The sequence below is a fragment of the Piliocolobus tephrosceles genome, chromosome 10, assembly GCF_002776525.5.
Source record: "Piliocolobus tephrosceles isolate RC106 chromosome 10, ASM277652v3, whole genome shotgun sequence".
Lineage (NCBI taxonomy): Eukaryota > Metazoa > Chordata > Mammalia > Primates > Cercopithecidae > Piliocolobus > Piliocolobus tephrosceles.
In genome coordinates, this window is record NC_045443.1 from 122,275,989 (window position 1) to 122,288,085 (window position 12,097).

Genomic DNA, 12,097 nt, shown 5'->3' on the forward strand with positions numbered 1-12,097 from the left:
ACACAGACACACACACACACAGACACACACACACACACACAGACACAGACACACACACACACGGAAAGACTGGAGCCCCCGCCCCACCGGCTACTCTGTGGGGTGCTGGGAGCGCAAATCCGCCAAGGAGAAGGAGCAGGCCAGTCATGCCTCTGGGACCACAGACTGAGCCAGCCTCTCAGCCAGCTGGGCCTCCAGAGGGGCCAGCTCAGCTTCCCAGGAGACGTGGCAGGCCTGGGGGGCCGTGCTGGTGCTGAGCATCCCGTGACAGGGACAAGGCCCTGCTCTCTGGCAAGAGGTGGGTCCCAGGAACCTGCTAAGGTGTGGGGGTCCCTGGGTCTGAGGGGGGTCTGGCTCCCCATTGGAGGTGAGGCAGGCACATCGGAGTTCTCGGCCAAGCCCCCCTTCCCAGGCCTTACTGAAATCAATGAAGTCAGGGACTTCGGCTTCTTACACCACAAGAAAGAGACCATCCCAGTCGCCACCGCAGCTTCAGGGGGTGTTGAATTTGTTTCCGTCTGTCCCAAGATGGGCCATGAAGCCACCCTGGACCCTTCTTGGAAGTCCCTGGTTTCTGCCTGAGTCTTCTCTAGCTTTAAATTAAGCCGATTTCGCCCTCCACCCCCTCCACAGACCCCCCAAGGAGTCACTGGCGATCTTTAAAGAACTCAAGCCCACCCCAATTCCACCTCCAGCCTGAGCTCCTTCCAGCAGCTGTAGCAATCCTTTTAAATGGAAATCAGATCCTCTTCTGCCCTCCCTGGATGAGCCTTCACCCCAAGGGGGGAACCACGGTGGGTTGGGGGGGCACTGTCAAGGAGGTGGCAAGATAGCGCTGAACTGGCAGTCATTTTAGGTGGAAATGAGAGGATTTCCTCCCTCACAGGAGACAAAGGGGGAGTATTTACTAGGGCTGAAGGTTGGCGCCTCCGTACCTATTTTCCAAGAGTGTAACAACAAACACGTTTATATTCGTATTATACACACAGAGCAAATACAAGGCAATGGTAACCGTGGCTGATTCTAAGTGGTGGGTATATAGACGTTCCTTGTACTCTTCTGTCAAATTTCTTAGAATAAGGACTTTGGATTCTTTACTACAAATGCATTTATTAAGAATCGGTGTCCCACTGCATTCGGAATAAAACCTGAATGTTCCATCCTAGCTTGAGGGCAGATGTTTCCAGGTGATCTGGCTCCTGCCGCTGGCCTGCCAGGTTCTGCCCCAAGCTGGTTCCTGCCTCAGGGCCTCTCTGCACCTGCTATGCCCTCTGCCTGACACCCTGACTCCCAGATCTGCACAAAGCCAGTCCTTTCTGGTCATTCCTACCTCAGCACTGAGGTCCCCAGCCCATCTCGAGAGCCTACCCCTCTGTCCAGCTCTTCTCCCCGCATTACTGGTCTGTTTCCTGGCCTGTGTCTCCTGGGCACCCAGCAGCCCTGTGTGGATATCTCTTAACTTGATAAACAGATTGGACGCTCGTTTCAAGAGTCTCTTGTACCAGCCCAAGTGCCTGTCATCCAGTCAAGGTGGGGGGTCTGAGGAAGCTGGGCAAGGCACTGCTGGGCAGCCCACCTCTCCTCATCTATGAGCAAGGCTTGGGTCCTGAGGGCTGCCCACAGCTTCCCAGGCACCAGCATCTGGCTGGAAGTGTCTCCTCCATCTAGTGCCCAGACAAGTTCGTGGCCAGGGCAGGCAGGCAGGGCCAAGGGAAGACTCTCCTCAGATACAGCACAGCCCCTCCTTCCAGAGCCAGGTGCCAGGACCTCCTGCCCCAGCTAAGCCCCACATGCCCACACACCTGCCCAGGACGCCATGCCTGCCTGGGGTCCCCCTCCCCAGGCACTGCTCAGCTCTGCCGTGTGGCCACTCACCACACCACCATACCCCACACACCCTCCTGGGCTCTCTTGGAACTGCCCCTTGGGGGTTCAGAGCATGGGCTCAAGAACCAGGTAGTTTGGATTCAAATCTCAGCTCCACCACTTCCCAGCTGTGTGACCTAGGGCAAGTTACTTAACCTCTCTGTGCTTCAATTTCTTCATCTGAAACATGTGGCTGATCAAGCGCCCACCTCACAGGACTAAATGCCCTAATGTATGGAGAGCACTCAGAAGAGCGCCCGGAATACAACAGGCACCGGACGGGCAGGGTGTGCGGGCATCCTCCTCGTCCTTACGCACAATCTGTCCCCGCAGCCTGCGAGTCTGAGGACAGGGCCTGTGTCACACCAACTGTGAGCCTCGCACACAGTAGGTACTCCGTGACTGCTGGCACCCAGGCCCCAAAGGCATTGGATCAACTAACACCCTCGGTGTCCCACACACTGTTCTGTCCCAGCCCATTTCCGTTCAAGCAGCACTTAGTCATCACCTACTGTGTACCGTAGACCTACAGGCACCAGGCATGACACAGCCACTGCTGTGCCCTGGAGGGCCTCTCTGGAGGCTGGTGCCCGGCAGATCTGACCCCAGAAAGGACACAGGGAGCTGCCTCACAGGTCCCACCCCAACACAGCTGAGGGAGGGCAGAGGTGGGGCAGGGGGCTGCAGGTACAAGGGGAGCCCCTCCACCCTCCAGCAAACCTAGTTCCCAGCCCTTGCGGCTTCTCCTATCTAAGAATCCCAAGGCAGTAGTCCCCATCCAGGCCGCCTCTTCCCCAGGTGGGGACCTTCTCAGGGTCTCCCCAGCCTTATCCCATTCCCGGGGTCCCAGCAGCCCCGTGGCTTGGGTGGACTCAACGACATCATCCTCAACTCTACAGAAGGTCCCATGAGCCAAAACCAGGTGGCCTCACTCCATCTCCCCGGCATCAGCCACTGGTTCACAGGACCCCGGCCCTCTCCTGGCCTAATCAGAGCATCTGTGATACCGTCGGAGAAAGGGCAGCTCCCTCTGGCTCCCACCTGCTATGGGAATTCAGGTTCAGTTTGTCAATGTTCTAACACACAGAGTTGAAAAAACTGCATAGAAATGAAGGGGTCAGGTGTGGTGGCTCACGCCTGTCATCCCAGCACTTTGAGAGGCTGAGGCGGGTGCATCACCTGAGGTCAGGAGTTCAAGACCAGCCTGGCCAACACAGTGAAACCCTCTCTACTAAAAATACAAAAATGAGCCGGGCATGGTGGCGGGCGCCTGTAATCCCAGCTACTTGGGAGGCTGAGACGAGAGAACTGCTTGAACCCGAGAGGCAGAGGCTGCAGTAAGTAGAGATCCTGATACTGCACTCTAACCTGGGTGACAGAGTGAAACTCAATCTCAAAAATAAATAAATGAAATGAAATGAAATGAAGTGAAGTGAAGTGAAATGAAATGAAAGCAAGACTTGAGTTGAAAGACTATTCCTGCCACCCACCCCCAACAGACATTGCCAGCTACACCCATTCCTTTCCTGTTGAAGCCCATCTGAGTCCGCGCTTCGTTCCCTGACAACTGGGAGAATACTCGACCCTGATCTCCTCTGGGGAATGGGGGATGTCCACAGCCGCCCTAAACCACCACCACGTGCCTCTGGCACACCCGGCCTCCCTGCCGTGGGCTGAGATGCACAGCCCACAGTGAGAAGCAGGAATCAGCACCCTTTTCTACCTGAATGAGGCCACTGGCCACAAACAGAGGTTCAGGGAAAGGGGGCTCAATGCTTGTCCACTGTCTCAGTTTCTCTGAGCCTGGACCTGGGCCCGGTGCACCAAGAAAGGCTCATATGTCAGGGTGCGCCCTGCGGCCCCTGCTGCCCGGCACACAGCCCACCCTGATCCTCCACCTCTCTCCAAAACCTCTCTTTCTGCCTGAAAAGCCCAGGACAGGTCCCATGACCAGGGTTTAGCAACTAATTTTCCAGGCCAACATTTTGCTTTCTTCCCTTCCAGGCTGGAAGAGGGGCCGTAGGACCTCCCCCCCCCACCCACCCTGAGGCCTTCTGGAAGCAGCTGTGGTCTTTCCTCCTTTCCTGGCCGGTCTTGGCTTTTCCTCCGCAGCCTGGACGCTCAGGGAGGAGGCAGCTGCGGAACCGAGAGGGCCACGCAGGTGTGGCCGCCTGTGCGCTCGATTCTCCCCGGATCTCAAGGAAACCTGATGGGGGCCACGGTGTGGACTTACCCATTGTTTCCGAGCGTGATTCCTCCTCTTGAAGTACAAGATTAGCTTCTTCCGCATCGCCTGGTTTCTGTGCGGGAGGGAAGCGGCAGACAGGTCAGCCTGGCCGGACTCAGGCGCTGCACCCCGCGCCATCCTGTTTGCTGAGAATAAGCCCCGAATTTGCCCCGTTACTGGTTCTCAGGGAGATAAGACCCCAGAGTACTGTATCCCCAGAGAGACCCGTGAGCTGCCAATGTGCGTCCTCACTCCCCCGCACGCGAGGCAGCCCCCGCCAACATTTAGGTTGAGCCCGGTGTGCAGACAAGAGGGTTCCCAGAGCCGAGGGGCCTGTGGCTTCCCGCCCCTGCCCACATGCACCCCAGCAGCCACACCTGCCCATGGAAAGACGGCCACAGAGAAACAGCCACAGCCTCCAACTAGGAATACAGGCCACGGAGCCTGAGACCCCAAGACCTGCTGCCGCCTACAGGCCGGGCGTCAGGGTGTGGCCTGCATGGCCCCAGGGTTGACTCCAACCAGGTGCTGTGCACAGCCCTCCAGCACACCCAGTCCTGCCGCCGGTGGGAGGGACACAAGCAGGGTGGGGCAGCTGGTGGGGCCACCAGGCATGGACTTCAGGGTTCAAAACCCCCAGGCCAGGGGGGTCTCAGACTTCAGGCCAAGCAGGTTACACACAACACTGCAGGTTCCAAGGGAAGCAGGCACATCCTGGGAGATGGGAGGTTCAGAGAGAGAGAGACGGAGACCCAGAGAGAGAGACAGAGACCCAGAGAGAGGGAGGCAGAGACAGAGGGAGACAGAGACCCAGAGAGACAGAGACAGAGACCCAGAGAGACAGAGACAGAGACCCAGAGAGAGGGAGACAGAGACCCAGAGAGAGAGATAGAGAGGCAGAGACAGAGATAGAGAGGCAGTCAGACAGAGATAGAGAGGCAGTCAGAGAGAGACAAGATCCAAAGGAAAGGGACAGAGACTCAGAGGAAGATGAAACTAGGAGAGGGAAAGAGAGAGAGAGAGAGAAGTGGGGAGAGGAAGAGAGACAAGACGCAAAGAAAGCGGACAGAGACCCCGAGACAGGCAAAGGGAGGGAGCCCTGGAGAGTAGAGGCCGGAGGTTCTGGAGCCCATGCCATGAGGGCTGGAAAGCGCCCCCACCCACCCCTGCATCAAGACCTCAGCACCTTCCTCTTCTCTTCCCAGGCCCCTCCCCACAGTCTCCGACACACAAAGCAGGGTGTTGCAGCCTCCCAGGACCTGGGGCCACAGCCACCTCAGGAGCCTGCTGTACACCTTAACTTGCTGTCTGTCCCCAATCCGGGGCATGCAGTGGCACCCACTTTTCTGGGGAGGGGATCCCCAACTTCTTCATATTCTCAGCAGTGTCCAACTCCCCTCAAAAGCTCCAAAGCTGCTGACTGGGAGCCACGCTCTATCTAGCCCCCAGGACCCTAGCCCCATTGGAAACAGGAAAAGGAGAGAACCCCAGGCTCTGATGGACGAGTGAAGCCTCATGGGGTTCAAGGGCCTGGAATCCACCTCAGTCCCTGGGTCATTCTGGTGGTGCCTTGGCCAGGGCCTCCCCACCTTCCATCAGCCTGGCCCCCACCCTGGTCAGGGTGGGCCCCAGGGGTCCTCAGTCCCACGGGCTAGGACCAGCACCCTTTATCTCATAACAGGGTGTCTCTGAGCACACCTCAGAAGCCCTCAGTTTCCTCTTCTGAAATCTATGGCATCAGAGCCTCGTCTTCTGTTATTCAACAAGTGCTTACTGAGCATCTACTATGTGCCAGGCACTGTTCCAGGTGCTGGAGACACACCAGGGAGCAAGACACAGCTGTGGGCTCTCACAGAGGTGACACTGACAATAAGCAAGATGACCAAGATAATCCTGGATTTGGGAACTTAAGTAGAGTGGTGGGCTAGTGAGTGTTTGGGGGGCAGGGTGTGAGGGGCTATTTTAGATTCCGTGGTGCAGAAAGGTCTCCCAGAGAGGATGGCCTTGAGCTGGGATCTACGTCATCAAAAGGGCCCGGCTCTGGGAAGATCCAGAAGGAAGGGAACTCCAGCTGGAGGGCACCGCAGGAGACAGGAACAAACTCTGTGTATTGGAAGCACAGACAGAGGAAGGTCCTGTGGCTGGACAGTGCTGGGGAGGGACAGAGGACGGAGGAGGGGCTGTGAGCAAGACTGGCAAGGCCGGTCCTACAGGTCCTGTGAGTTTCGACATGGCAAAGGGTTTGGTCTTTTATGCAAAAGACAGCTGTGAAGGCGTAGAAGCAGTGAGGGCCCAGGGCCACTGAGCACAGAAGCACCCAGATCTCGGTGAAGACCGTCCTCCAATCCCAGAAACTGTGCTGCCCGGGACATGGCTGAGTCCAGCGCTCGGCCAGGAAGCATGCAAGAAGAGCCCACAGTGACTTTAGTCAAGAATTGCCAAAAACAAAAGAAAACAAAAGTTAAAAGGACACAGAACCCAGCCTGAAGGTTTCCAGCTGCCAGAGCGGGAACAATGTGAGTGACAACAGAAATAGCTCTGGGACCAGATTAGCGTCCCAGGAATAAAACAAATCCCCACGAGTCTGTGTGATTATAAACAAATGACTCAATACATCAATGCATGGAGGAGAAGGGACAGATCTTTCTTGTAGAGTTCCAATGAATAAATGTCCAAGAAATGAGGGAAACAGAAAATCGTCATTAGAATGCAGTAATAACCCAACTGCCGCTGGCAAGATCCGGGGATGAATGCTAAATTGGTTAGCAAAATTTTAAGGAGCAACAGGAAATTTGCACAGTCTCAAAGAATCTCCCCTCAAGTATGAATGAATCATGGTGGTGGTTCCACAAATCTTTATATTCCTACCTCCAGGAGGCGGAACTTAACTCCCCTCCCCTGGAAGGTAGGTGGGACTTGGTGAGTCCCTAGCAAAGAACAGAGCAAAGAAGGGATAACTCTAAGGCGACAGGGGAGACCTAGGGCAGGGCTCCCATCACGTCGGCATTACGCAGCCCCCTGACCTCTCCTGGTGTTCCCCAAACCTACCATCCCAGTCTTACCAGGAGGAAACACCTGCCAAAGAAAGCCCTGACCAGTGCTCTTCAAAAGTGTTGGGGTTGTGAAAAACAAGGCAAGGCTGAGAAGCTGTCACGGGCTGGAGACTAAGAAGACATGTGCACAAATGTCACGTGAGAACCTGAATCAGATCCTGGACCAGAAACAGACGTTGGCGGGGAGACGGGTGAAAATGCAAAGACAGCTGGTAGTTTAGTGGAGGGTCATGTGCTGCTATTTCTTTGTTAGTATTTTGTTTCGTTTTGTTTTGATTTTTGTTTTTAGACACAGGGTCTTGCTCTGTCTCCCAGGTGGGAGTGCAGTGGCTTGATCATGGCTCACTGCATCCTTGGACTCCTGGGCTCAAGCAATCCTCCTGCCTCAGCCTCCTGAGTAGCTGGAACTACAGGTACATGCCACCATACTTGGCTAATTTATTTTTTGGTAGAGACGAGGTCTTGCTTTGTTGCCCAGCTGGTCTCCAACTCCTAGCCTCAAGTGATCCTCCCACCTTGGCCTCCCAAAGGGCTGGGATGACAGGCGTGGGCCACCACGGCAGTCCCCAGTTGTGGTGTTTCTCTGCTGTTATATAAGCTGTCCTCCTGAGGGGTGCCAGGTGAAGTGTGCATGGAAACTCTCAAGAGTGTATTTGCAACTCTTCTGTTGTACAATGTACAATCTAGTTACTTCCAAATAAGTAGTCCCGCCTTCCCACAAAAGAAGAGAGAGAATCCACTTTGAAACAGGATGGTGAAGACCAAACAATATTGACTTTGGGGTTTGCAGGCGGTACACTGCCTAGCACAGGTGGGAATGTCACCCCCAACCACTCCCCCAAAAAACCCTGATATGTGTAAGTCCTAAGCCCCAGCACCTAAAAACATGACCTCATTTGGAAACAGGGTCTTTAGAGCAAGAAGCAAGTTAGAGTGAGGTCACTGGGGTGGGCCCTAATCCAATGACTTATGAAAAGGGGAAATTTGGACACAGAGACAGACACGCACGGAGGAGAGATGATGCGAACAGACACGGGAAGAATGCCACACGAATATAAAAGACGGGAGTGACGCATCTCCCAGCCAAGGAACGCCAAGGAGGCCAGCGGCAGCCAGGACCTGGAACCAGCAAGGAAGGAGCCTCCCCTGGAGCCTTCCAGAGAGCGTGGCCCTGTAGCACCTTGATTTCCAAGTGCAGGCCTCCAGTACTGTGACAGAAAAGTTCCTGCCATTTTCAGCAGCCCCGTTCATGGCCAAGTATTAAGGCAGCGCTGAGAAGCTGGTCTGGCATGTGATCTTCCACAAACCGTGGGGCCGTCACTACAGCTGGAAAATGACTCGGTGAGCATGAGGCCTCGGAGTGGCGGTGATGTGCACGCAGCCGTCGTTCGCCACCGATGGGCAGCAACTGAGGGTGTGAATCCTCCCTGGTTAAGGACACTGCCTGCCACCCAGAGCCATCCACGTACCACGCCAGAGGACACATGTCAAGTCCGCAAACACATATCAAGTCCGCAGGTCACAAATCGCACAGTGCACAGGCCAGAGACAGCCTCTGAGGGTGTCATGTTGGGCCGTGGTGCTTTATTTTTATTTTTATTTTTTATTGTTTTGAGATGGAGTCTCTCGCTCTGTCACCTAGGCTGGAGTGCAGTGGCACAATCTCGGCTCACTGCAACCTCCGCCTCCCGGGTTCAAGTGATTCTCCTGCCTCAGCCTCCCGAGTAGCTGGGACTATAGGCGCGTGCCACCATGCCTGGCTAATTTTTGCATTTTTAGCAGAGACGGGGTTTCACTATGTTGGCCAGGCTGGTCTCGAACTCCTGACTTTGTGATTCGCCTGCCTCAGCCTCCCAAAGGGCTGGGATTACAGGCTCCGAGCCACCGTGCCTGGCCGGTGCTTTCTAAAATCCTAAATTCATTGCCAGCACTGAAAATCAGAGGCTGTTACACAAAAAGCCAAACCTAAAGCTTCTCTTGAAAACATCAGGTCATCGGGCCACACCCCTTCATGGCCGCAGGCTGGGAAACTGAGGCTTGGCTGCCCCTTTCAAAGGTCACCAAGCTCCCCGTTCCTCAGCCCTACTACTCCCTATTGCCTCACACCAGCCCTCCTCACTCAGACGTTCCTTCCCGCTCCTGGAGGCAGCCACCCGGGTTTACAGTCCCCTAGACTCCCGGTTTAGGATGCCCACGTGTTCAACATTCCTCTGGCAAACTTTTTTAAGTGTTTATTTTGTTCCAAGCAGTGTTTAGGCAATGAAGATGCAAACACTGTACTGCAGACAAATCTTTTCTGCTGAGCTTCTGTCCGGCAAACGTAAAGACCACAGTCTCTAGGAGGGCTCTGAGGCATGGGCCAAGCAGCAGGCGATGAGTTTGCTGGTAGAGGCATTCATGGAGTGCAAAGAAGTCAGGGTTTAAAAACACACCCCCTATAAGGAAACCCAGTCTTGTCATCTGCCAGGGCACTGGGAAGGAGAAGTAGGACGTAGGAGGGTGGGATAAGGAGGCAGGAATTATGAGAGTGTTCCAGGGCAGTCCGGTCAGACCCTGGCTGGGACTGGTCCTGGGGCTTATGGGGTACTGGAAAAGGAAAGCTTGGAGCAATCAGGGGAGGCTTCCTGGAGGAAGGAAGGTTTGAGCTGAGGCCTGGGAGAAGCAGAGGAATGGGGTGGGAAGAAGAAAATGAGCAGAGCCCTGGGTTCTAGGGAGAGAGGCAGAAATAGTGAATCTGGAGGGGGCAGGAGGGGTGCTCAGGGAGAGCCTGACCCCAGCTGCGGAGGAGAGGAAGAGGGAGGCAGCCGTGCAGGGCCTGGATACCCTGGGAAGAGACTGTGGGTTGGGGTGATGGTCTGAACCTCCTGATCACTGAGTACCAACCAAAAGCTGTGACAGTGCCAAGCAATGTGACGTAACTTGCCTCAGGTCACCCAGCTAAGGAGGGGCAGGGTCTGGAGTAGAGACCCAGGAGACGAAGCTGGAAGGATGTGCAGTTAGGACTGGTCTAGGAATTTGTCTGCGTGACCCTGGGGGAGTCATCTGATGTCTCTGAGCGAGACCACAGAGACCTGCTAAGAGAAACCTGGGTCCTGACTGGTCCCCCTTTCCGCCTGCACAGCCCCGGGTCTGACAGCTCCCATCAGCCGACCCCCAAATGAGGCAGCAGGAGGGAAGAAATCAGCCTGTGAAAAAAGAAAAGGCTGCTGCTCACCCCCGGGGCCCCACGCCCTTTCACCACATCCCACAAGGGCTCCACAGACGCTCAGGAATTCCCACAGGGTCCTGCCCAGGGTGGGGCCCATCCCTCGGTGGAGACCCCATCTCCTGCTCCTCTGGGGCTGCCCCGGCCCCACGCCGGTGGTCTGAGCTCTCCCTCCTGCAGCAGGGGACACCAACAGCGCCCGAAGCAGGTGGCGGTGGGAGGGCAGCGGAGGCGGCTACGGGTGACTCCAACGCGTCCGAAATCATCTGTGCAGCAGGAAGTCAAGCGTGAAATTAACTTTCACTCTGCGGCCCCAGCATGCAGACACAGAGAAATTAAAGTGACGGGGCAAGGTCTCAGGGGAGGGAATGACCTCCCACCTTGAAGCAATGACAGCAGCAGGGGCGAGGAGGCCGTGAGCGTGGGGGAGGCTGCTCCGGGGGAAGCTGGGCACCCACCTGACCCCGGCTGGGTCATCTCATTGTCCCATGGTGGCAGTCACTTATCACAATGTATTTATTCTTATCAGCCTCCCCTACTAGAATGTTAGGCCTCGTTCACTGCTATGTCCTGGATGCCCAGAACAGTGCCTGGCGTGTAGCAGATGCTCAGTAAATATTGGTTGAATGAATGAATGAATGAATGAATGAATGAATGAATGAATGAATGAAAGAGTCTGGGTCTCTGTAGATAAAAGAAAGAAGAACCAAAAACCCAGTATGTGCTCTACACGCTGAGCACTGACCTCAGTGAGCACGTATGAAACTGAGCCCTAGGGAAAGTGACTTCCCACAGGGACACACAGCTAGTCAGACAGCCAGGACGCGCTGCGGTCCCACTTGAGGCCCCTGTGTTCAGCCACGTGGTGGGACGGGGCCTGCACAGGGCCTCCCTTCCCATGTCTGCACTGGACACGAGACAGTTTCTGCAGTCTAGCAGGAGCAGAGTCACAAAACGTCAGAGCCTGCAAGGAGTGCAGGGTGCAGAGGCTGCCGAGGGCAGCTTCCTGGGCACTGCAGATTTCCTGAACATTATGCTCTCTCAGCTTGCATACCTCTCAATGACAGGGCGCTCACTACCTACCTCAGCAGCTCCTGCAGGGGCCTTCCCATGTTACTCTCGCCCCTACCCCCAGGTCCTTTCTCCCTGTGGCCACCAAAGCGAACTTTTAAAACAAAAATCTGATCACATTGCTTCCTGGGATACACTTCATCACCAAATTCCCTTCCAACAGATAATAAAGCCAGAACTCATTACCAGCTCCCCGTGACCTGGCCTGTGCCCTCCTCTCCCTCGCCGACCTCCTCGGGCCATGCCAGCCTTCTCTGTGACCCCTGCCAGCTCAAGGAGGCCTTTGCACCTCCTGTTCTACTTGTCTGGGACACTCCCCGGAGGTCCACACAGCCAGCTGCTGCTCAGCCTCCAAGGGTCCCCTCAACTGTCACTGCCTGCCCTGACCTCTCTGGCTAATGTCACCCCCTTGTTTTCTCTCCCATCACTCCACTAACCAGAGTCATAGAATTTTAAAAAAATGAATGGACTGCACAATGAAAGTTAATCATAACCGCATTGAAATCTGAAATATAGAAGGGATAATAATTTTAGTAGAAAATATCCAAAAAACTAAAATTCTAAAGACAAATCAGTTCCAATAATTTACACACAAAGGTTGTTCTAACAGAAATCGACTCCTTACAGTGTAGGAAATCTTTATTATTCATCTATTTGTTTTATATTATATTATAT

General features: G+C 55.0%; 1 protein-coding gene across 26 annotated transcripts in view; it reads right to left on the bottom strand.

Moving 5' to 3' along the window:
- NCOR2 (nuclear receptor corepressor 2) overlaps positions 1-12,097 on the bottom strand; it is a 240,904-nt gene that overhangs the window by 110,662 nt on the left and 118,145 nt on the right. For all 26 annotated transcript variants that reach the window (XM_026457393.1, XM_026457404.1, XM_026457401.1 and 23 more), the window contains one exon: positions 4,100-4,166. In XM_026457393.1, the coding sequence (XP_026313178.1) occupies positions 4,100-4,166 (67 nt within the window). The remainder of the gene's footprint in view (positions 1-4,099; positions 4,167-12,097) is intronic.